We start from the raw sequence: 21445 nt of genomic DNA, 5'->3' as shown, positions 1-21445 counted from the left end.
CCTTGAGCTTGAAGCTTTTAATCTCTTTAGGAGTTTTTCTGAGCCCTTTTTTTTACCATTCGTATTTATCTCTCTCTCTTTGATTTGTCATAAATTTTCCTCCTGCGGCCACGTCCAGGGAGGTTGGCTACAGTCCCATGGATCTTAAATTTCTGAATAATATGTACAACTCTAGTCATAGAAACATCAAGCTGCTTGGAGATGGTCTTATAACCTTTACATTTGACATGCTTGTCTATAATTTTCTATAATAATCTCCTGAGACAACTCTTTCCTTCACTTCATCTGGTCCATGTTGAGTGTGGTACACACCATGTCACCAAACAGCGCAGTGACTACCTGTAGGCCCACTGACTGATTATAAGATTGTAGACACCTGTGACGCTAATTAGTGGACACACCTTGATTTAACATGTCCCCTTGGTCACATTATTTTCAGGGGTACCATCATTTTTGTCCAGGCCTGTTTAATGAGTTTATTTTTTAAAATAACTCGGTTGAAGCATGGTTCAAAATCAGTGTCAGATTTTCATTTGTTCATTTTCATTGAATTTTTATTAATTATTACTTTTGTCAGATTCAAGTTATTTCTGTGACCATTGTGGGTTTGTCTTTCATTAACTGAGGGGTACCAGCAATTTTGTCCATGTGTGTATAAAAAAAAATGATTTGCTAAAATGTCCTAAAAATTTGTGTAATCCTGGAAAGGTTGAGCTATTGACTGACAGATATTTTAGCCAACGATTACAAACTATTACTGTAGACTATTACGGTAGGCAGTTGATATTAAGAGGATTTATTACACTAATTGTGTGCATGTTGTCATGTATGGAAGTTATGTTAAATTACCTGGAAAAGTCCTGAAAAATGGTTTCAAACACAGTGTGGGAAGCCTGATTCACTTCCCCTCCAGCATATTATAGGGTTATTCAGATTCTTTAATGGGTCAAGGGACGTTTCTTTCTGCAGCTTGACTTGAGAGGGAGTGTAGAAACAGTGGCAAAGAGCTAGCCCCATCAGCTACACATGTTAAATACTTTCTGCTAATGTTATATAGTAATGTGTGATTATTTTATCTGTTTATTATTATCTGTGGACTGCAGATCATTTTACCTAAACCACAATGAATTAAATAAACCATTTAAAACTAACATTTAAAAGTAAACATGTTGGCTTTAATGAGTTGCCTAGCACACAACTGTCTGTGCTGTGTGCTATGTATGTTAGTGTTTGTCCATTCCTTTGCACAGTAGGTGAGCACTCACTTGAGTTACACTGTATGTCCAAATGTTTGTAGCTACTTCTAGTAGTCAGATTAGTAATACATTTAGCTGCATTAAAGTTCACAAATGATGGATATTGTTATAGACCCATATTGTTTGGGTCTGCAGGGTGATGGACATCAGTCTCACAGCGGAAAGGATATGACTGCGTTCTCAACTAAAATGCATCCTTATCTGCTGTCCAGAAGACAGTCTCTAGAAACCCAGTACCTCGCTCAAAGGCTGCAGGTATTCTCACTCTGCATTGAACTGGTAAACATGTTCCTCAGAATGTAATAACTGCTCTCCCGAAGCCTAGACTGCATATAAGCAAAGCACTACAGAGTAATTTTGAGGGTCAGAGGTTACAATAGTATGTTAAAATAGTAATGGGCTTTTCCTAAAATTGCACTTACGAGTCACTAACCTACATTAGTCATCTCAGGTCTTGTGGTATTTTTGAAAGATCCCGTTCTGTCGTTTATAATAAGGGCCAACAACCTGCAATGACTCAGAATTCAGTTTGGGTGGATTGGGTAAGCAATAATCTAAGGCGGGTTTGGCCTTCCAAATTAAACTGCAGATTAGACCAAACAGATTAAATTGGAGAGCACAGTAGTCTAGTCGGGTTAATGAGGATGTGTGTTTTGCCAGAGGGCCAGTCTGCTGGCCAGCGGTCCTGGCAGTGGCCAGATGTTCTGCAAGGAGCCTGCACCCCGTACGCTGGAGCAACAGCTGCAGGAACACAGGTCAGGACAAAAGGAACTTTATTTTTTAAACACCGTGAACATTGCTAATTATTAGAGGGACCGTTTGAGAAAATAAATATGGTTCTAACTGTAATCTGTCAGCCAAGACAAGTTTGGTTAAGATTTGGTTTACTTAGTTTTACACTGGAGATGTAGGCCAAGGTAGCTAACAAAGTAATAGCAGCATATGTACACCGATCTGGAAACCGAATGCCTACATCACAAACTTGCCGTGGCTGATTACATTTTGGGTAAAGGATAATAAACCCTGGCTCACTCTCTAAAGCAAACTGACAAGATCTGATTTCCATGGAAATGTGCCATTAACATTTGTAAACCCACTACCAGACTCCAGCAGAAGAGGCTCCATCTTCAGAAGCAGTCACAGCTACAGGCCTACTTCCACCAGATGCAACTGGCTGAGGACCAGTACCCATCGGCGCAGGAGTGCTTGGACCCCCAGCACGTCACTCCACTGTCCAGTCCACCCTTCTCCAGGACCCAACCCCTCACGCCACTCCTGGAGCCTGGCACTCCTGCACTCCCCTACAGCCCGGACCTGCTCTTCCCCTCAGCCGGCTCTCCCTCAGACTGCCCCACGTTTAGCCGTTCCGCATACACCCCATCCACCCCCACTGAGCCGCTGTACGCCTGGAGCCCAACTCCGGCGTCCTCGCTCCCTCCAAGCCAGGGCGGGACCAAAGCAGCCCAGCCTGCCCCAGAGCCTCCCTACATGGACTGCGAGATGATGGAGACTGTGGAGGCCCAGCACGGCTGTGTGCTGGTGAACTGAAGCTCCGCTGTAGTGGCCATCAACATCATCTCTCTTCTTGGAGATGTATTGCCCTGCAAGGTTTCATCTCAAACCCAAACTGAACACACCTAATTCAGCTGAACACAACCATTGGCAATTGTATACTAAACGCTAATAACTGTTTTTTGGATGTAGGGTATGTAGTAAACTCAAAAATCTCCAACATGACAACTTCCTACTAAACCTCCTGACTAAATTCCTAACTTTCAGTGAAAGTCAGTGTAGATAGAATTCTAACAGTGTAAGAACAATGACCACATTCAGCTAAGAGGTTAAAGAAATTCTACCGTTCAACAGCCCAGTGCAAACTGGAAAGTGAGGAGCTCGAAAAAACATGACATGGATGGAAGGGTTGCAATGATTCATGAAAGTCAGGGAATAATAAGGAGTCTTACAACATTCCACATTATAAAAGCACAATATTTGAAACAAAAGTAGATATTATAGAGCCCTGCTCTAATTCTCTAGCCACAAGCTAATAGGTTTGCTCATGATCTGACTTTCAGACTAGTATGGTGGTCATTATATCACAATACTATGAATTGTACTGTTACAGCCCAAAAGCTAAATAGCTAATAAGGTCAAGCAGAAGCATGGACAGGTTTCCCAAAAGCACCTTAGCACAAAGCTGATTCGTAACTGATCGATCAAGCATCACACGGAGCACTCACTCTACGAGTTGCATTATCTTAAAACTAAGCATCTGCACTTGGGAAACTGGGCCTAGATCATTACATAAGAACAACACTATTTATGGTTTTAAAGAACTGGTATTTTTAAAGTATGGTAGTTCCCGGAGTCGGCACTCGCCCTTATACATGCTATTAGTGTACACAGTGTTATTATTTAGTATACAGTTGGTGCACAGCAAATAATTAGCTGGATCAGGTGTGGTGGATTAAAGTCGCAGCCAAGCCGCACAGGGCGGTAGATCTCCAGGAGCAAGGTTGGCGACCACTGCTCTACTGGTTTAAATGGGGGCATACTGGGGCTGGATCTCAGGATAACTAACAAGGAGGGGCCACATGCGTCACAGAGCCCTCAGGGACAAATAAGATGGTGTGGTGTTAATAATGTCTAATCCTATTGACCCCGTAGACCTCCCTCTCCCCCCAAACCCGATCCCAGGGTATAAATGATTTTACTTTGTTGTTTGTAAGACCTGTAGTCTTTGAAGAAGTATTTAGCTCATGAAGCACAAAGGGAATCAGAAAGCACATCGCAGCACAGTTACAGTAGTCTTTTGCATCAGTATTAAAGCAATATGTTCTCCCTGAAATGTTCTGTAACTTTGACAGATTTTTTTTTTTTTATATTCCTAAACGGTTGTCATTTTTTTGTTCAGATTTACCCAAGAGTCAATCGTACTCTAATCATAACAGCTGTAAATATTGAGACCTCTCGTAGAAAGGTACTTTTAAACAGCTGTAAATGGTAAACGGTAGATCTGCCCATTCAGTTTCCCTCCATGCTGCAACTCTCTGGTTGCAGTTCTAGCAGTCTCGTTTCTAGGCTCGACTCATTCATGAATGGACAAAAGCAAACCACTCGGGGTTTAGAATCGCTCCTAGTGAGCAGCAAGGAGCTGGAACATGCTCTTGCACAATGGCTGCTAGATGCACTCTTGTAACGATTTCTCCTGAAACCTTTTTTAGTGTTCTAGTGACGTGCCTTTCTATTCCTTTCTTTTCTGTTCTTTTCTTTTTAAGAATGTACGTTTTAACGTCCTGCGAAATTTCCTGTTGGGGAATAGTGTTAAGTGACCTCTTCATGGAACCAAAGCCCCTCTGATGCCCTCCTTCCAACTCCACTACGTGGCTTCTAGGGGGATCAGATCAAGCTATGTGATACTGATACGGTCCGACAATATTATACACCGTCCAGAAGTATAATAGCAATATCCGAGGCTACAGTAATAGTCCTGACGTCTAGAACAGGTGGCGGTAGTGAATGTGTTTACTTTGTCTGTGCCATTTCATGCCTTTCAGGACAAAAGAAAAAGATCTCATTAATGACTTGTTAGAGTTTGTAGTCAAGCTTTTGTTGGCTATACTTTGTTGGTATTAAACCTGAGAGATTGCAGTTAAAGAGAACTGGTTTCTGTTTTGTCATTCTCAGAAATATAAACATAAAATATTGTCTGGTAGCCTAAACACAGCCAATACACCACCTGTAGCATAGACTGACATGCACTTTGTTGATCCCTGAGGGGGAAGTTGGGATTGTTCAACAAGGGGTAAATGAAAGGGGACTGTTGAAAAGATGAATTATACTTGAAGGACCACTTCTCCGATCTGTCTGTGTTTTAAGCAGAACATCGTTTCACTTCATTAAGTGTTTTTTCCCTTTTTAGTTTGCCGATCTTTCACTTAAATATACTTCCTAATGAAATTAGCGAAACTTGTTTTAAGAAGATATAAAAAATGAAATAAATAACCTCCCTCGGGCTTCTATGGAGCATAGAGCACTACCACAAGATCAGGCAAGCAACACCATGTCCTTTTGCTTACTGTACAGGTCCTTCCTTTACCTATTAACTAGATAGCCAATCTCCTCCATTATATGTTTACAATAATTATTTAAATTAAAAGCTAACAGCAGTAAAAGCTGCGTTATGTAAGACTGCTGCATTTGCAGTAAATTAATTTTTCAAGGCTGGGTGTCATGCTAGCTTGACTTCAGTACTGATTTCTGACTCTACCTTCTTTAGTGTACATTATATATAAATCAATACTGCAGTGTTGTGCTTTACACCCTTCAGCACAATTTAGCACGAGTTATTCTGCATCAATACTCCTTAAAGATAGTATTAAAATATATATTTATGTAATTATATACATTATAAGCTTTTTTTAGGAACATAGCAAATATATATAATATATATATTTCATAACTTTAATGCTGTAAATCTCCTGCTCTACCACATCCCAAAGGGTTGATACTGGATTCAGAAGCGGTGATTGGGAAGGCCACTGAGGAGCACTGAACTCACAGTCACATTCACGTAACCAGTTTAGACATTAAACAACCACATTGACCATTTGCGACGGACACACATTGAATTTAGCTTCCGCTTTTATCCCATCCATGCAGTGAACACACAGTGGACAGTGAGCACACGTGCCCGGAACGGTGGGCAGCCATTGCTGGGCACCCGGGGAGCAGAGAGGGTGAAGGGCCTTGCTCAAGGGCCCACTGTGGCAGATTGCCGAGCCCGGGAAACGAACCCACAACCCTGTCATCAGTAGCCCGGAGCTCGAACCGCTGAGCCACCACTGGCCCGTAAAGTGGAGAAGTGTTTCGCTTTGTGGAAGTAGCCATTAGAATATTGGTAAATTGTGGTCATGAAAGGATGCTCATGATCATAATCAATACTCAAAAGGCCAGAACACCACCTTCACCAGCCTAGACCGTGCTTCAGCAGAAATGCAGATTCATCAGACCGGTCTTTAGTTATCCAGTTTTGGATAGCCTGAGCCCACTGCAGCCTCAGCTTTGTGTTCTTGGCTGACAGAGGTGGGGCCCTACATGGTCCATCCGCCTCAAGGTTTTACATGTTCTGCTAACCATCAGTTATGCACTGCTGCTCACATAATAAAGCAAATCTTCCACACTGTAATAAGGTACAGTCACTTAGTCAATATATTTTCCACGTCTGACAGCATCCTACCCAGCATTTTAAATTTCTGAGGACTGTGTAAAAAGGAGGGGGGGGGGGGGGGGGGTAATTCAGAGATACTGTTGATGCCAGTCATACAGTTGCATGCAAATGTTAAACACAGTCTCTTGGCCAAATCGAAGAGAACACACATTCAGAGGTCTGATTAGCTACAGCGGCAATGTTTTCTACTACTGAGAAAGGAGAAAAGAAAAACCCTATCTATTCAGACACCGATCTAAAGTTTGTAATTCTTATTGGCTCACTAAAGCTGCCTAATATTTCACTTTAGGAATAAATTATTTCAAGACTGAAAACTTCTACAAAAGCTTGGGACCATTTCTTTAACCCGAGCCTCAGAAAGGCACATGCTCAGCTGGCTGTAGGTGCGCTTTAGAGAACTCCCTGGACCTCATCATTAAGGCCAGGCTGAGCCACCAGAACCAGCCAGACAGCTCTGATCCGTAAATCAGATTACACTATAAACGCCCTCTCCTTGGCTTATAGCTCGCTGTACAGTACACTGATGGAGGGCAATCTGCCACAAACCTGCCACTACACCCAACCTCAAAACCAGAACCCTAGTCTGTAGAACAGCTTTACAGTGTCGGTCAGAGCCTCAGAAAATATCATTTAAAAACCCTCAGGAAGGGGGGCCAAAAAAAAAAAATAAAAAATAAAAAATAAAAAAATAAATAAACCACCACCCCACAAAGCAGCAATGCTAATGGTCAAACGAGCAGCTGGAGCCAGAAGAGTTTTCCTTAAATAGCTGAGGCAGCAGGAGGGTGCTGAATTCCCCTGCTGATGATGAGTAAAGCACCGCTGACACTCGAAAGGTGAGTCGTGATGTAGCAGTGACTAGCTGTTCGCCAGCACGCACGACAGCGGCTGCCACACAATCCACACCAGACTCGTAATGGCCTTGTCAGAACAAAAGCTTTGCTGGCAGTCGTGAAGCTCTCACCAGGGCTCCGCTAGACCTACTGCAGTCCAGAAAACAAACAAAACAAAAAAAAAAACAGCAGCCGCAATTGATCTCTAAAAATAACAAATGATCCAAGCTTAGAAAACTCGTGATAACATTCTCTGTAAAATTTTCATCAGGATTTAAACAGCAGGGTTCTAATTCCTTATGAGGGTTTTTTTTTATATCTACAAGAACACAGAGCAACAGTACAGAAAAGTGTCAAAAACAAGACAACTGACAAAGCTGTACCCCAACTGCACATCAAATTCCCAAGCCTGAGAATAAACTCTGAACTCCTTCACATCTCACACAATGTGACAGTAGAAATTGAATTTTGAGCAAATTACCTAAACAAGGTGAATAAAGTAACCCATGCTTGCATGCAGCAACATTCTGCCAGCGCTTCAGGCTGCAACGAGCCATCAAGAAAGTTCATACAGGCGAGGGAGAAGTACGTTTGTCAGGTTCTTTATTGATCCTCCCCTCCATTTCGAGGGCGGTGTGGCTTCACATTCATATAAAACCAAAAAGCACATTCTGACAACAACCACGACAACAAAAGAGGACTGGGTTCTGCTTTCGTGAAGCTGAGGAGAAGTAGGCATCACTGGCAAAGCAGACGTATTAAGAACAGGGGAAACGTGTTGTCTGGGAGCGGACTAACTGACCCATAATCGTCCATTCTCTTGCTAATAAGGCTTTACACCTACAGCAGTGGAGTTCACATTTGAACATGCAGAAGCTTAAGAGTAAAGGACAAAAGCGTTAGAGATCTGCTTAATATAAACAAACAAATATATGAACAGAAGAAAGTACAAGAATGTCTAAAAAAAAAAAAAAAAAAAAAAAAAAAAAATGTATAATGTGCAGTATGGTTGGTGTCAGAACGGCTGAGAATTGGCAGAGAAAGAAAGGAGCTGCAGAAGCTTTCTCCAGATTATGACTCTTAGTAGGGGAAGGCATCATTCGCAATGGTCCCTTTTAGATCATAACCATTCGATCTGGAGTTCTAACAGAGAGCTAGGTTATAACAGCAAAACAGCACTGTGTGGAAACACTGCAGCCAACGTCTTGAAGAACTTGGGCTTGAACATGTTCACAGCCATTTAAGACGGATGGAATGCACGAGCTTAATGCTAAGTGCTAACGGCGGTTCTACTGTCAGCTATGATTAGTCCAGATATCCACATGCACGAAGTGGAGGAAGGGGTGCCAAGTCTCAAAGCAAGCCATGCAAGCTCTGAATCATTATTAACTGTCCATATGCTTCTGTTCATAGCACGCAGAAACTAGAGAGGAAACAGTTATAACAGGGCCTCTAGATAATGATCGCCACAATCATCCCCACCCCCCAAATAGGTATATAGTTTGTAATCTTACATGTATTTATCTCAACAGTTCATTAAACACTAAGACTACACTTAAAAGTGCCGCCCACTGGGGGAAGGGTAGCAAGAGGTGTGAGCTACTAAAATGCAAAGATGATGTGTAAGGGTGGGGAAAGGCTGTTTGTGTGTCAGCCAGCCAAACTGTAGTTTGAATGAAGGGTGAGATGGGGTGAGGTGCTCAGGATCATTCAACGCTGAGAGAAAGAGAGAGAGAGCGCGAAAGACAAAGAAAGAAAGAAAGAAAGCAAGCAAGAGGGAGAAACAGACAGACAGACAGACAGACTCAAACCAAATTCTGTAACAGCAGATCTGTCACTGACACTTGTGTACATGAGGGACAAACTGAACACGTCTCCTCTTTAAAAAACAGTCCAATGAATGATCCTGATGACGATCAGTATGGTGCAGGTCAGCTTGAGATGGCAAAGGAGTTCAGCAGCAGTTCCTCTAGGCCAAGGCAAGAACTACAGAAGAAGAGAGAAGAACACAATGAGCAGTGACCTCAGAAAGAATTGATCAAACAGCTGTGCGGCTGCAACACATCCTCACTGCGGCCTCTTACCACTTATGGCCTCCTGGGCAAAGTATTTGACATCTATGTCTTGGTCTGCAGCTAGTTTCTCCAGTACTGGTTTCACCTCTGCTTGCAAACAACTGTGGAAAAAATAATAAAAGCTCATTAATAATAATAATAATAATAATAATAATAATAATTATAATAAACCTTTTATTCAAAAAAAATAAAAAAAAGGAGTAAAAACTCAAGACCTGGCTACAGCCCTGCAGATAATGAAGGGTGATAAAGCAACAATACGGCATAATACCAGCTAGCATTTGTTCATGAAAACATATTGCAGTTTAGTTTTTCTGCAGTTTGCAAACAAGTTGGAAACTATAGCATAACAGTGAGGGATTTCACAGAGACAGTGGAATATACAGGAGGTATAGATGGTTATTTTTGAAAATGAAAGTAAATATGGTAAAACGTACTGTCACATTTGACACGTTTTACTTTAGTTTTATCAACTCATGCTTTAGGTTTCAGTTTTTTTTCAATTTTTGTTTTTCGTTCATCTTTTAAGTCTGTGACTCAAACACGACCAGCTGCTCAGAAAAGAATAAGAGTCTCTAGAGTGACAAATTAAGACCAGCAGACCCAACTTAGCAGCTCACGATGGCTCCTGTTTTGCTAGTGAAAGTGTTCACAAAAGGAGTGGGTCAGCCATACCGCCGGTGTGGGGAGTTTGAGGACACCTTAACCCAGGGCCTCCCCTGCAGCTAAGGCTAAGAGTTACATTTATGGCATTTTGTAGACTCTCTTATCCAGAGCGACTTAGAAAAGTGCTTCACTGTTTACTCAAGAATAACCTCAGCTAGTTTGAACAGAAAAAAAATATATAGATACCTCTAAGCTCAGACACTACTAAACACAAGTCAATATGGAGACCATAGTACTCTAGTATTCGCCCAAGTATTCTCGGTAGAGGTGGGTCTTCAGTCTGCGTTTGAACACTGTGCTCTCAGACTCTTCGGAACAGGGGAAGTTTGTTTCACTACTTCAGTGCCTAATCTAATTCACTCTGTGGCTGATTGAGTTTGGGAACACCTGCACCACAAGGGAGACTGAGGTCTCAGTCACCACCACAGCCAGATTTCAGTACCAGTAAGCAGAACGAAGCGCTCTAGGATCCCTAGGATCAACACTCATATCGTCAGAAAACGTGGGTCCTTCGAGTTTCGACTGAACTGACTCTACCTAGAAGGTACTGCTTTTATCTCCTGTTTTCCAGGCACTAGAGATTTAGACAGAGATCGCCAAAAAAAAAAAAACCTTCCTGCTGCTTTCAGTAAAACAAAGACACTGAAGCAGCTGTTGTACATGCAGGGGTACAACAGCTATTAAACCTACTGGCACAATGCCTAATGCCACCATGTCCGATGACAGACGTGAGCTAGAGGGGTATAATTTGTTCTTTGTTCGCTGGAAAGATGGTACTCCATCCAATACTTTTGGGATGAGTTGCAGATAAGGTGGAGTAGTGATCATTCAATGTCCTAGAAAACCACCCATGGACAGTAGAGACAGTTACTCCAACAAAAGCAGGTTAAACTCTTTAATACCCTCAATTTCAAAAGAAACAGTGAATGAGCAGGGGTCCCAATACTTTTGTCTATATAGCGTACATGCCAAAGCATTTGACTTCACTGCTATGCAACATAAGTTTACAAGTAAAGCTAAAATCACTTTTAAATGTGTGCTAACGGAGAATGCAAGATGCAGTGTTAGAATACTAAACTCTGCAGAGCTGTGGCCTTCCCCTGTTCTGAAAGATACTGGAAGACTTACTTGCTGTCTAGAACAGGGCCAATCTTCTGCAGAGACTTGGCCACATTGAAGCGCACGTTAGCCACCTGGTCATTGGACATCTTCAGGACGACAGGAAGCATATGTTTGGTGGTGATCTCCTGGCCGCATGCTTCTGACAGGGCCTGAAAGACACATGCACATGCAAACATTTTAATGCCTATGTAAACTGGCTGGGTCTGCTCATGTGAAGAGTTAGTCACTGGGCACACAGCAATGGTGACTACACAAACCGCAGAGTCGCTCACAGACTGGAGCAAATAACGGCTTAATTGCTTTAAACAGCACTTCCGTTCTTTGTCCGTTTAGTCATAGAAACAAGGGTTTCTAACCCAGCTCCCAACTACCCACTACCCAAAAGCAACTCCGGCCCTAGGTCTTGCACTGTTGCCATAGCAACCACACTGCTTTCTCACCGCTACAAGGGTGAATCAGTGAGCATGTGCGTGTCAGGAGCAGCAGACTCACGTTGATGCAAAAGAGAGTGGTCATCCGATGCAGGTAGTTTGGGTCATTGGCCATGCCCAGCACTTTGGGTACGATTGTGTTCTGAGCCCACTCTGCTCCAAACTTCTCTACCAACTTAGTCAGGTTGCACGTAGCTGCCTCTCTGATGGCGTACACTGTCACACACACACACACGAAAACAAGTCAGTGAACAGACAATTTAGCATGTAAAGCAAAGGAGGAAACTCAGCAACTATCTTCAATAACTAAGTATTTAATATGACCTTAATATACAACTTGTGTCTCTTTAGGGTGCTTTTACAGGAAGTTTAGGCAGGCTATAGTCACAGATTAAACAACAGAAGATGAAAAAGAAGGGGTGTTGTGCCAAAATCCAACTCCCTTTCGCGTGCACACACGCCAGTATGGGCACAACAGATTACACTTGCAAACTGCAGATTAACGTATAACCAATGTCAAGTATAGGGAGACGCATAGGTGAGGATGTTTCTTTTGGAAGCAACTGGGAGAAAATCTCCACTTCGCTGCTGTTTTGTGTGGTTCACTCAGTCACTCAGCTTTATGATTATGATGCACTGGGGTCACTTGGCGCTCACGTACCATGGTCAACAAGCCACGCCATGCACAGAGAATTCAGTTTCTCGTCAAAGAACTCCACTCCCTGAAGAGAAAGAGAAAAGCAATCAAACACAGCAATCTATATTCATGAGCCCCACTAGCCCAATCAGTGTACAATAAAATAACGGACCAAAGAAAGAGACCATCCCAGTTCAACTGCTTTTCTACAGACAAGATGGACCAAACACGAATTAGAGATTAGACAGCTACTCAAATGACATATGGTTTACTTGCATCAAATTAACATACATTACCATTGAATGTGCTAGAGGTAAATGTTTGCTTACGATAAAGCTGATGTAAACACACTTCAGTTTTCAGCATACCAGTTAAAAAAAACACCGGCACAGAAAAATAAATCCCATTATAGGAACCAGGCAGGAGAACAGGCAAGAGACTCACTAGTTGGCCTGCAAGGAGCGGCATGTACTCTATAATGGCCAGCCGCACTCTCCACTTGGCATCTTCTGCCAGCTCCACAATAGCAGGAAGTAAAGACTGGGACAACTGGCGGATCCCAATGACTTCGTTTACACAGTCTAGGTTAGAGATAATGTTCAGACGCACCTCTGGACACTAAAAGAAAAAAAAGAAGAGTGTTAGAATGCTTTTGCATTAAACTTGATGTACCCATAAACAAAAAGGGGGAGGGGTTCATTTCGAGAAATACAAACTAATTTTAAATTTTATGATACAGTAACTTCTATAAATCAATCACAGTATAAAACAAACGCATAACTTAAGTAGCTATAAGGCAACAAACTGAAGAGTCCTTGCAGGGACCTCCCACAAACTAAACAAAATTAGATTCAAGTTCTCACTTGGTTGACAGATCAGTAAACGTTATTACAGTATGAGTAGCCTTTATTCTATTTGCCTGTTCAGTCTGCGAGCGAGAGAGGAGACACGTTCAAAGACTCAGCTAAGAAGAAAGGGAACAATGTAGATGCACAGGCCAGCAGGGAGCAATAAAGAGAGCCCTGCACAGATGAAATAGGAGAAAACTGCACAGCACTCATCTATTCATCCCTCACTTCAAGGCTTCCCGCTGGCCTAAAGGATCAAAGTGACCAGTTATACAGCATGCTCATCTGTGGCTGGAAGATGACGCAGATCATCTCACTGAAATCTGGTTCAGGTCAAAAACATGCATTTAATTATATAAATAAATAAATAAAAAGCCTGATCTAAGGTCTTACCTCATCCTTGAGCTGTGCCAGGAAGAGAGGCAGCAGGTGCTCGATGGTGTTGTCCTTGCCCAGAATGGTAGACAAACCCATGATCACGGAGGCCAGTGCCGATTTGACATGCTGATTCGTATCTGAAACCAGTTCCTATAGACACATGCATGCAAAACAAGACTCTGGAGTGTTAATGAGATATCTGACAGCTGTAAAATCCACCGTTAACAGCCCCCACAACTCAAACTGCATGAGTCATTAGGACTAAATGAAATATTACCCCTGCACTAAACCCTGTAATTACAGACATTATCCAGTTTAATTGTAATTATGAATCATACTGCTGCACAGCACACTGGAGGGGGCGAGGGACCATATGAATCAACAGGGAAGCTGCTCCCCTATGGTGGGTTTAGCAAAACTTTACCGGGGGTATATGGGTCGTTTTCAGCATCACTTTGCTTAAGTAATGAAAGGAACTCCATGATATTGGCATATATACTGACTGCCACTTCAATAAATTCCAAAAAGGATTCACATTCTAATAAAAACAAAATAAATAAACAAACAAATAAATACTTCTTAATGAGTATAAATGTGTCAACTACATTCAAGCCATCAGTCCTGTCTTCCTTCTGTTAACAGAAGATCAAGGCTAAGACACAGTGGGTCTGGTTAATTTGATCTTGTTTAGGTCTTAGCTGCTTACACGAGGGACAGACGCTGAGTCAGAGTGTTAGCTGCCAGCCAGAGTGCCATAAAAGAGCTGCGAGTTCCCAGACAAACTGCATGGAACTGGAAATTTTTAGAGTGCTGAACAAGCTTGGGGGGAATCTGTCACATAAAGGATATAGCATGGTAAAAATCGAGGGGAGAACAGAACTGGCATAATAAGGAATATGAATTGGACAGCCTATAGGCTATAGAACCACTTTGAAGTCTAGTAATCCAGTTGGCTGGCGACTGCATGCATAACATACCTTGACGCAGGGCAGAATGTGAGTCATGATGATTGTCTCTCGGCTATCTTCCGTTAAATTCTCACAGAATTCTGATGAGCAAGACAGATCACACATTAAAGGCAGAAATGATTGCTAAAACATGTGCAGACTGTAAATAAACTTGATCATAAAAACAATACTGTTTGCAAAGGGTAGTAATCCTAGTAGCCTATTGCCCAAGTTAAGTGATGAATTAAGGCAAGACTGAGGCGAACAACTTTGATGCAATATTTACCTTTGACTTTGTTAGCAGCTGCAGCCCGAACCTCAGCCTCACAGTCTTTGAGAAGGTTCTGGAAGGCTGGAACCAGGTCATTCTTTGTGATTTCTGGACCAACTGCCTTTTGTAACTGCAAATTAAAAACACAGCCAACTATGCCAGAGGTTCCAAAACATTTTCATGTCAAGACACACATGTATGGGATTTAAAGTGGGATCTAGATGCAGTTTTCTTGCAAGCCACTTGTCCCCATAACAGAGAATAGCTTGAACATCTGCCCTAGTACAAAAGAAATGCTTTTTAACTTGACTGATTTGTTGTAAAACATTTAGGCTTCAACAGCACTTGACACAGACTAATGTGGCCTTTACTATTGCTGCTACTGCTGCTACCACCAATACTGTTACTAATAACAGTAATACAAATAACATTTTTAAAGAAAAGAAAAAGAGGAAGAACAGTGTACAAAACACAGCAGTCTACACATTCCAGATTACATATATTCTGACTTTATCACTGCACAGAGGGCCACAAACAGCAGTCATTAAATCACATGTTGAGCGATGCCTTTTAAGGCTAAAATGTGTTCTGCTAACTGAACAGCTTTCCCTTGCAAGTGGTACTTTTCACCTTTAACAATGTAGCACACTCTCTTTATAAATAAACAAGCTTAACTGACGTACTACTTGGGGACTTTGTTGCCATTATAGTAGTCTGAAAGAGTTTAACGTATCACTAGTGGATGGAAGCAAAATCTGCCACTAAGGCTACTCCAATAGCCTTTCCCTTTAAAACCCACGACTAAACTCTTCAGGTCCATGCACTTCTAACATCCAGAACACGACTGAGAAAACAAGTAATACATTATCACAAAACAGTGTCTGCCCTGCAGCCAATTCTTTCGAGACCACATTTACTCTGACTGTACCAGCCCAACTCTGACCAGAACAGGCCACAAGTAACCTGTTCAATGTCATTTTCTAAGGCTAAACCATAATCTGAACAGTTGTCCCTTGCCAGACGCAACAGTTGTTTTTAACACAACTGTCTTGTGTACCATGTCTTCTGTCTTATCTTCTAGCTCACTGTGGGCAATTCTGGTCCTGAAGGGATGGATGCCTGCCATGCTTTTACTGCTAAACTCACCTGTTAATTGCCAGGTTTAACAGGTCTGTTAGAGCAGGAAAATCAGCAAACTGTGCTGGACTCCGGCCCTGATGCCCACCCGTTTTAGCTCCTAACCAGGCAGCAGTTAGATAAAAGCAGTTTTCTCTCACCTCAGAGAACTTGTCAGCCACCATGTAGCGCACCCTCCAGGACTTATCCTCAGCTGCCTGGCGCAGAGTTGGCATGACCAGGGTCTCCAGGTCCTCCTGAGGCAGCAGTGTGGCAATGCTCACACATGCCTCCACAGCCAGGAGACGCACAGAGTCCTGCAATAAACACCACATATGGTCAGCAGTCTAAGCACAGCAAGCACATCTTTAAGGTACATGCTTAAAATTGAACAAGTATTAAAATAAAGCTAATTTTCAATCCCACTCTGCTGCCATACATAACAGAAGACAAAGTGACAGTCAAATGTGTCCAACCATGAGGAATGGGAGAATTACATGCTTCCAAAGGCGTGAATTAATTCAGCGAAACAGTCGCCTCACAATATGGATTCTTTAAAGACACCTGTCTGACAAGGCACGACAAGCTCACCTGCTCATCGGAGGCCAGTGCAGTGAAGAGAGAGATAATGTCACTCTTGACATATTCCAATTCCAGGACTTTGGCAAACTCTCCCAGCTTGGAAGCAGCAGCACGACGTACCATTGGAGTATCATCGGAGCACAGGTTACGGAAATGCCTGAAAAAGACAGCATTTAATGAGATCTCAGCTCCATCCGTAGAGTCTGTCTAGTATTAAATAATTTTTTCCTGTCTTTTCAACACATGTCAAGTCAACACACGTTTTTTTAAACCATTTCTTAAATAACAATATCAACTGGTATGGAGTTCAAATGGGCTACTAACTGGCGAATCTCAGCTTTGACAGTGCTGGAGACCCGTGGATAGCAGACGCTGAATAGTCCACAGGCTGAGGTGCGGGAGGTGAACCAGTCACCGCTGGCCAGGCGCTTCACCAGTGGCTCAAAGTGCACCTCCAGGTCGACAGGTGAGTGCTCATGAGAGATCTTGCGTAAGGACTCCACGGCTTTGTCCCGCACCACTGTCTCCTCCACTGTAGCCAGGCTCTCCAAGGGCGGCTGAGGACACAGGGAAAGAGGAATGCAAGGGAATGATGAGTAATAAAACTAGAAGAGGCTTCATTATGTACAGTTACGGAGTGTTCTAATAAATGAACAACATTGGACACTTACAAGGAGGCAGTGCACATATTCAGGGCCTCCAACCAGCATGGTAAAGTTGCCCAGCTGTTCAGCAAGGGCAAGAAGCACTTCGTCTTCATCATAGATGGTATCTATATGTTGTAGTGTAAAGAATAAATGAACAACGTTAAAACAGGGCTGAAGTAAGGTTCCAGTATAACAAGCTGAATCCAAAAACACCAATCAACAGGTTACTACTATTATTAAAATCAACCATTTGGTGCACAAGCAATTACTTTAACAAACACATTTAAACTCTCTAAAGTTAAAAATGTGGCATGCAACTAATTCCATAGACCACTGAAGCCATGTCCAGGTCTAAGCTAAAACCCTGTGGTAAACAAAAACTTTCCAAATCCAATACGTTTGGGTTTGTGTACATTCTTCCCAGGAAGGTCACTGGATCCTCAAAATAACAAGCTCATTAAGGCTGCTACAAGCGAGCTAACACTGACGCACACTGAACCGACCATCATGCAAATGGCACCTTCACCACCGCGATAAATAAATTAAATTACATTTTAAATGTTATGTTACACATTTTTTGTAATGAAGAAATTGAGCCAGGACCAAGAGTCCCTAATTGGGCATGGCATCAAATGACATTAGACTTCAGTGGCCTATTGGCTCCAAGTGTTGTGCTACAATACCACTTCCAGATTAGTTTCCCTAGCCAAAACTGATGCAGGTCTACTCTGACATTCGCTGTGTGATGCCCTACGCTAATGTGTTTTAACGGTTTTCTACATAGATTTCAGACATGGCAGGTAAAAATCCTGAAGCGTTCACCTGTCAGAAAAGGGAGAAGCTCCGTGCGCGTCCTTTCCACTCCTAATGCCAAGGCAATAGTTGAGAGTTTCTTGATGCTGTTCAGCCGCAACTTTGTGGAAACAAATGGCAAGTAAACAATTAAAAGAAATTCAATTAAGGCCATGGTTAAGCCAGACGTAGCCTGCTGATCCAGGAGAGCAGGCAATACAATCTTCTATGCCTATATCAAGCGTGTTAAAACAACAAATCCAGACTTCGGCCAAAAAGTTTTTGAATGACAGTGTGATACATGCTGCCATCCTTTCCTACACATAAGCATTTCATGGTAAAGCCTGTTTGAGGTTATGGATTGATACATCTGTAAGTTCTTCAGGAGGGTTGCCTAAATTTAACAGCCAATGGGGACGTTTGATTTGAATCCCCAGAAATCCTACGCTAACTTGCCCAACGAAAGAAACCTCTTAAAAGCCCACTGCATACGTTGTTCTTGGCCTCTCAAGCGAAAAAGGTCCGGACACCCTGTTTGCTTGTATTTCTTGTAGGCCTGACAAGACACCCCAATGAGGCAATGCATTATTTACCATTTAGTTTGAGGCAGCATACACAGTTTCATACATGCAACACATGCTCTGGATTTCACCAGCCTTATCTCTCAAAATGCTTCCCATTTTCTTTCTGAATAAACTATTCAAACCATTCAGCACCTGCAGAAGAGGACCATCTAACTTGGGAGTAGGGGGGCACACGGGACACTCCCACATCACCAGTAAAATGCGTAGGGCTTATGCCAGCTTTTCAAACAGCATGGCTACTTTACATTACTTCGTGCAAGGCGACATTAACTAAGTATAAAGTGTGTGTTTGTTGATGTGATGTTGGGTGCAGCAGTAGCGCCTACATTAAACCCTGTGCAGTTGGCTGGCTAGCAATGGGGGCAGATCCGGGTCCGGAGTGTGAGAACTCCGTCCCAGGATTTTGTTCCAACTGCCTGGGCAGCTCTGCGGCAGCGCGGCTGCCGCAGAGCTGCCCAGGCAGTTGGAACAAAATCCTGGGACGGAGTTCTCACACTCCGGACCCGGATCGCTAGTTACCCTGTCCCAGCTCAAGTTATCCAGCTGTTCCCGCAACACAAACAGCTGTATCGACTGTTGTGGGTTTATAAAGGCAGTAGACTAGTAAACTAGAGCGTTTGATAGGGTTATATTAAGCTTAACTAGCTAAATATTACCCTATTTAACAAGCTGGCGAACATAAACATGAGAACTTGACCCGAATCCTGGTCTCGAGCCCTCACGACTAAACATTTGCTAGCACTAGCTAACAAGTCAGCACAAAAACATGCCAAAATAGTCAACATTTACTAAACTAAAGATAAAAAAAAGTTGTTTAAAAAAGCTATTTAATACTAGCTAGCAAACTAAGCCACTCAGTAAGTCAGTCACGGCACCGGTTTGCAGGCTAACGTTAGCTAGCGGTTAGCTCGCCGGCTGAGCCGTGTTATCGCAGTGAGGCTAAGCTAAGCTAAGCTAAGCTAAGCTAATGCATGACAGATCCGAGGTTTGTGGCCAGGCCAGAGGACAAGCTTCTCCTAGCCACAGCTTTTAGGTTGTACGTTACATCTGGACACGCAGCGTAGACTTACCTGGACATCTTCGTTCCTCAGTTCGTCAATAAGCACCGCAATCGGGTAGAGAGAATCGTCGCCGTCGGCTCCCGCCATCTTGTCTCCGGCTGTCGGCTGCTGCGGGGTTTCCGCGGAAGGGCTTTAGCTCCTCGGCCCGGAGACGAGCAGCGCGGAGCGGCGATTGGTCTCCTTATTCACGGCGCCCCAAATGACCTAACTGCAACCGCATAGCAACTGCACGCTCTGTCCAAATGTTTGTGGACACCCCTTCTAAGAAATGCCTTCAGAAACTTTGAAGTTGTACGCACACTCACACAGCTGGCTCTGTAGAGTCTCTGGAGAGAAGTACTGCCAATAGAATAGGACTCTCTGGAGCAGATAAGCACGGACCTGTTGGCACCATGCTGCCTAATGCCCCCCAACATTAAGCTTAACTCACGGCAATGCTCCAGAATCTAGTAGAAACAAGAAAGACAGTAACTCCAACAAAAGCAGTGTAAACTCTTTTAAATAATATTTGATTTCAAAAGAAACAAGGAACGAACAGGTGTCCCAATATTTTTGTCCATATTGTGTATTACAAGTCTCTAATGGATGCTTTATTTAATCCTTAGCCTGCATTAAAATCTACTATACTAAGGACCTACATGCTGGTATGTCCAAATAGCACCCACCTACATTATCAGTGCAGTAATGATCATAGTCTGTGTGTAGTGTAGTACAGCGGTTTGGGACGCAGCTGCTGGGCCAGTATATGGAGTTGTACACTGTAATGGTCTCGCTATGTATTTAAATGAGCATTATATTAATTAAAAGTGGCGTTTTTAGCCAACATTGCTACCTGTGATGCAGCAGACTGGAGTTTGGTGGCCCACCTGTGCACGTTCATCATGCTAAACCAATACTTCTATAGTAGTCCCGAACCAGTACTCCTCCAACACTCCTGACACTGCATTCACCACCATCAGAAGATGATTCCATAGAAACAGAGCCAATTTGACAAGGGCCCAATTGTGATTTCCAGCATCTCTAAAACAGAAGGTCTTATTGGGTGTTATTGATATGCAGTGGTCAGTACCTACCAAATGAGGCCCAAGGCAGGACAACCAGTGAACCAGCAACAGGGTCATGAGCACCCAAGGCTCTTTTATGTGATCCATGGAAGCTCCTCACAACTTCCTCAGGAACTTTAAAGGATCTGGTGCTTGCATTTTCATGCCAGGTACCACAGGATACCTTCAGAGGTCTTGTAGAGTCCATGCCTGGACACAGTATTACGCAGGGGGTTTGAATCTTATGGCTGATAGCTGTATGTAAATGCTTGACCACAACTGTACAGAATACTGGCCAAAATCTAGTGAAACATGTTAGTCAATATTAATCCTGCTCCATTCGCTGGTGTTGCTTTGCTAGGCCTGCACGCCCCCGCAGTGGTGTTTGGATCTGAGGTATGACAATGCCTTTTCACAAAGCAGTCTGCTTTGACTTTTGGTTGAATTTCACATCCCTCTGGCAGAGTACATGTCTGTTCCATCCACCCAAGACTCTCCAGATTGAACAGCGTCTTTGAGATAACTCTGCTCACAGCTGAGTGGGCTTCTGATCTGGGAGAATTGTTGCTCTTGGGTTTTCCCTTCACGCTGAAAGGATTCTTCAGTCGTTCACTTCTGTGAGCTTTCAGTGTCGTCTGAAGATGCACTGTTGGTTCTGGCGTGCCTGCTAGGCCCATTTCATTTGTTTCTCTGACTCATTTGATCTCTTTTCAACCCTTGTGAGGATCCTTGTAAGTCTCTTGTACTGTCGTGGCCTTAAAATAATTTCAACCCCAGACTCGGTACCATTTTGTGACAAGACAACCAAGGCAAGACAACTATATTCACCATTTGTGTCGGACACAGATGGAATTTGGCCTCCGCCTTTGACCTATCCGTCCAGTGAATACACACACACAAACAAACACTAGTAAACAAACACACAC

At 43.0% G+C, this 21445-nt stretch overlaps 2 protein-coding genes across 2 annotated transcripts in view; one reads left to right on the top strand and one right to left on the bottom strand.

Annotated features, from left to right (window-relative positions):
- The window catches only part of sik2a (salt-inducible kinase 2a), a 30945-nt gene extending 26027 nt beyond the window's left edge, over nucleotides 1-4918 (top strand). Inside the window, exons 13-15 of the mRNA XM_072674364.1 lie at nucleotides 1392-1511; nucleotides 1917-2011; nucleotides 2360-4918. Of these exons, the coding sequence (XP_072530465.1) occupies nucleotides 1392-1511; nucleotides 1917-2011; nucleotides 2360-2804 (660 nt within the window). The 3' untranslated portion in view covers nucleotides 2805-4918. The remainder of the gene's footprint in view (nucleotides 1-1391; nucleotides 1512-1916; nucleotides 2012-2359) is intronic.
- Nucleotides 4919-7905: 2987 nt separating this feature from the next.
- Nucleotides 7906-19637, bottom strand: ppp2r1ba (protein phosphatase 2, regulatory subunit A, beta a). Its single transcript, XM_072674363.1, has 15 exons — nucleotides 19486-19637; nucleotides 17862-17952; nucleotides 17064-17164; nucleotides 16717-16949; nucleotides 16402-16549; nucleotides 15972-16127; nucleotides 14710-14824; nucleotides 14454-14524; nucleotides 13492-13626; nucleotides 12695-12868; nucleotides 12275-12335; nucleotides 11675-11829; nucleotides 11189-11331; nucleotides 9404-9495; nucleotides 7906-9305 (listed from the first exon to the last, which is right to left on the bottom strand). Exons 1-15 carry the CDS (start codon nucleotides 19561-19563, stop codon nucleotides 9289-9291), a joined length of 1770 nt encoding a protein of 589 aa, XP_072530464.1. The 5' UTR covers nucleotides 19564-19637; the 3' UTR covers nucleotides 7906-9288.
- Between the last annotated feature and the right edge of the window lie 1808 nt (nucleotides 19638-21445).

Source organism: Salminus brasiliensis, chromosome 1 (assembly GCF_030463535.1).
Source record: "Salminus brasiliensis chromosome 1, fSalBra1.hap2, whole genome shotgun sequence".
NCBI classification, from domain to species: domain Eukaryota; kingdom Metazoa; phylum Chordata; class Actinopteri; order Characiformes; family Bryconidae; genus Salminus; species Salminus brasiliensis.
This window is presented reverse-complemented; position numbering and strand designations above follow the sequence as displayed.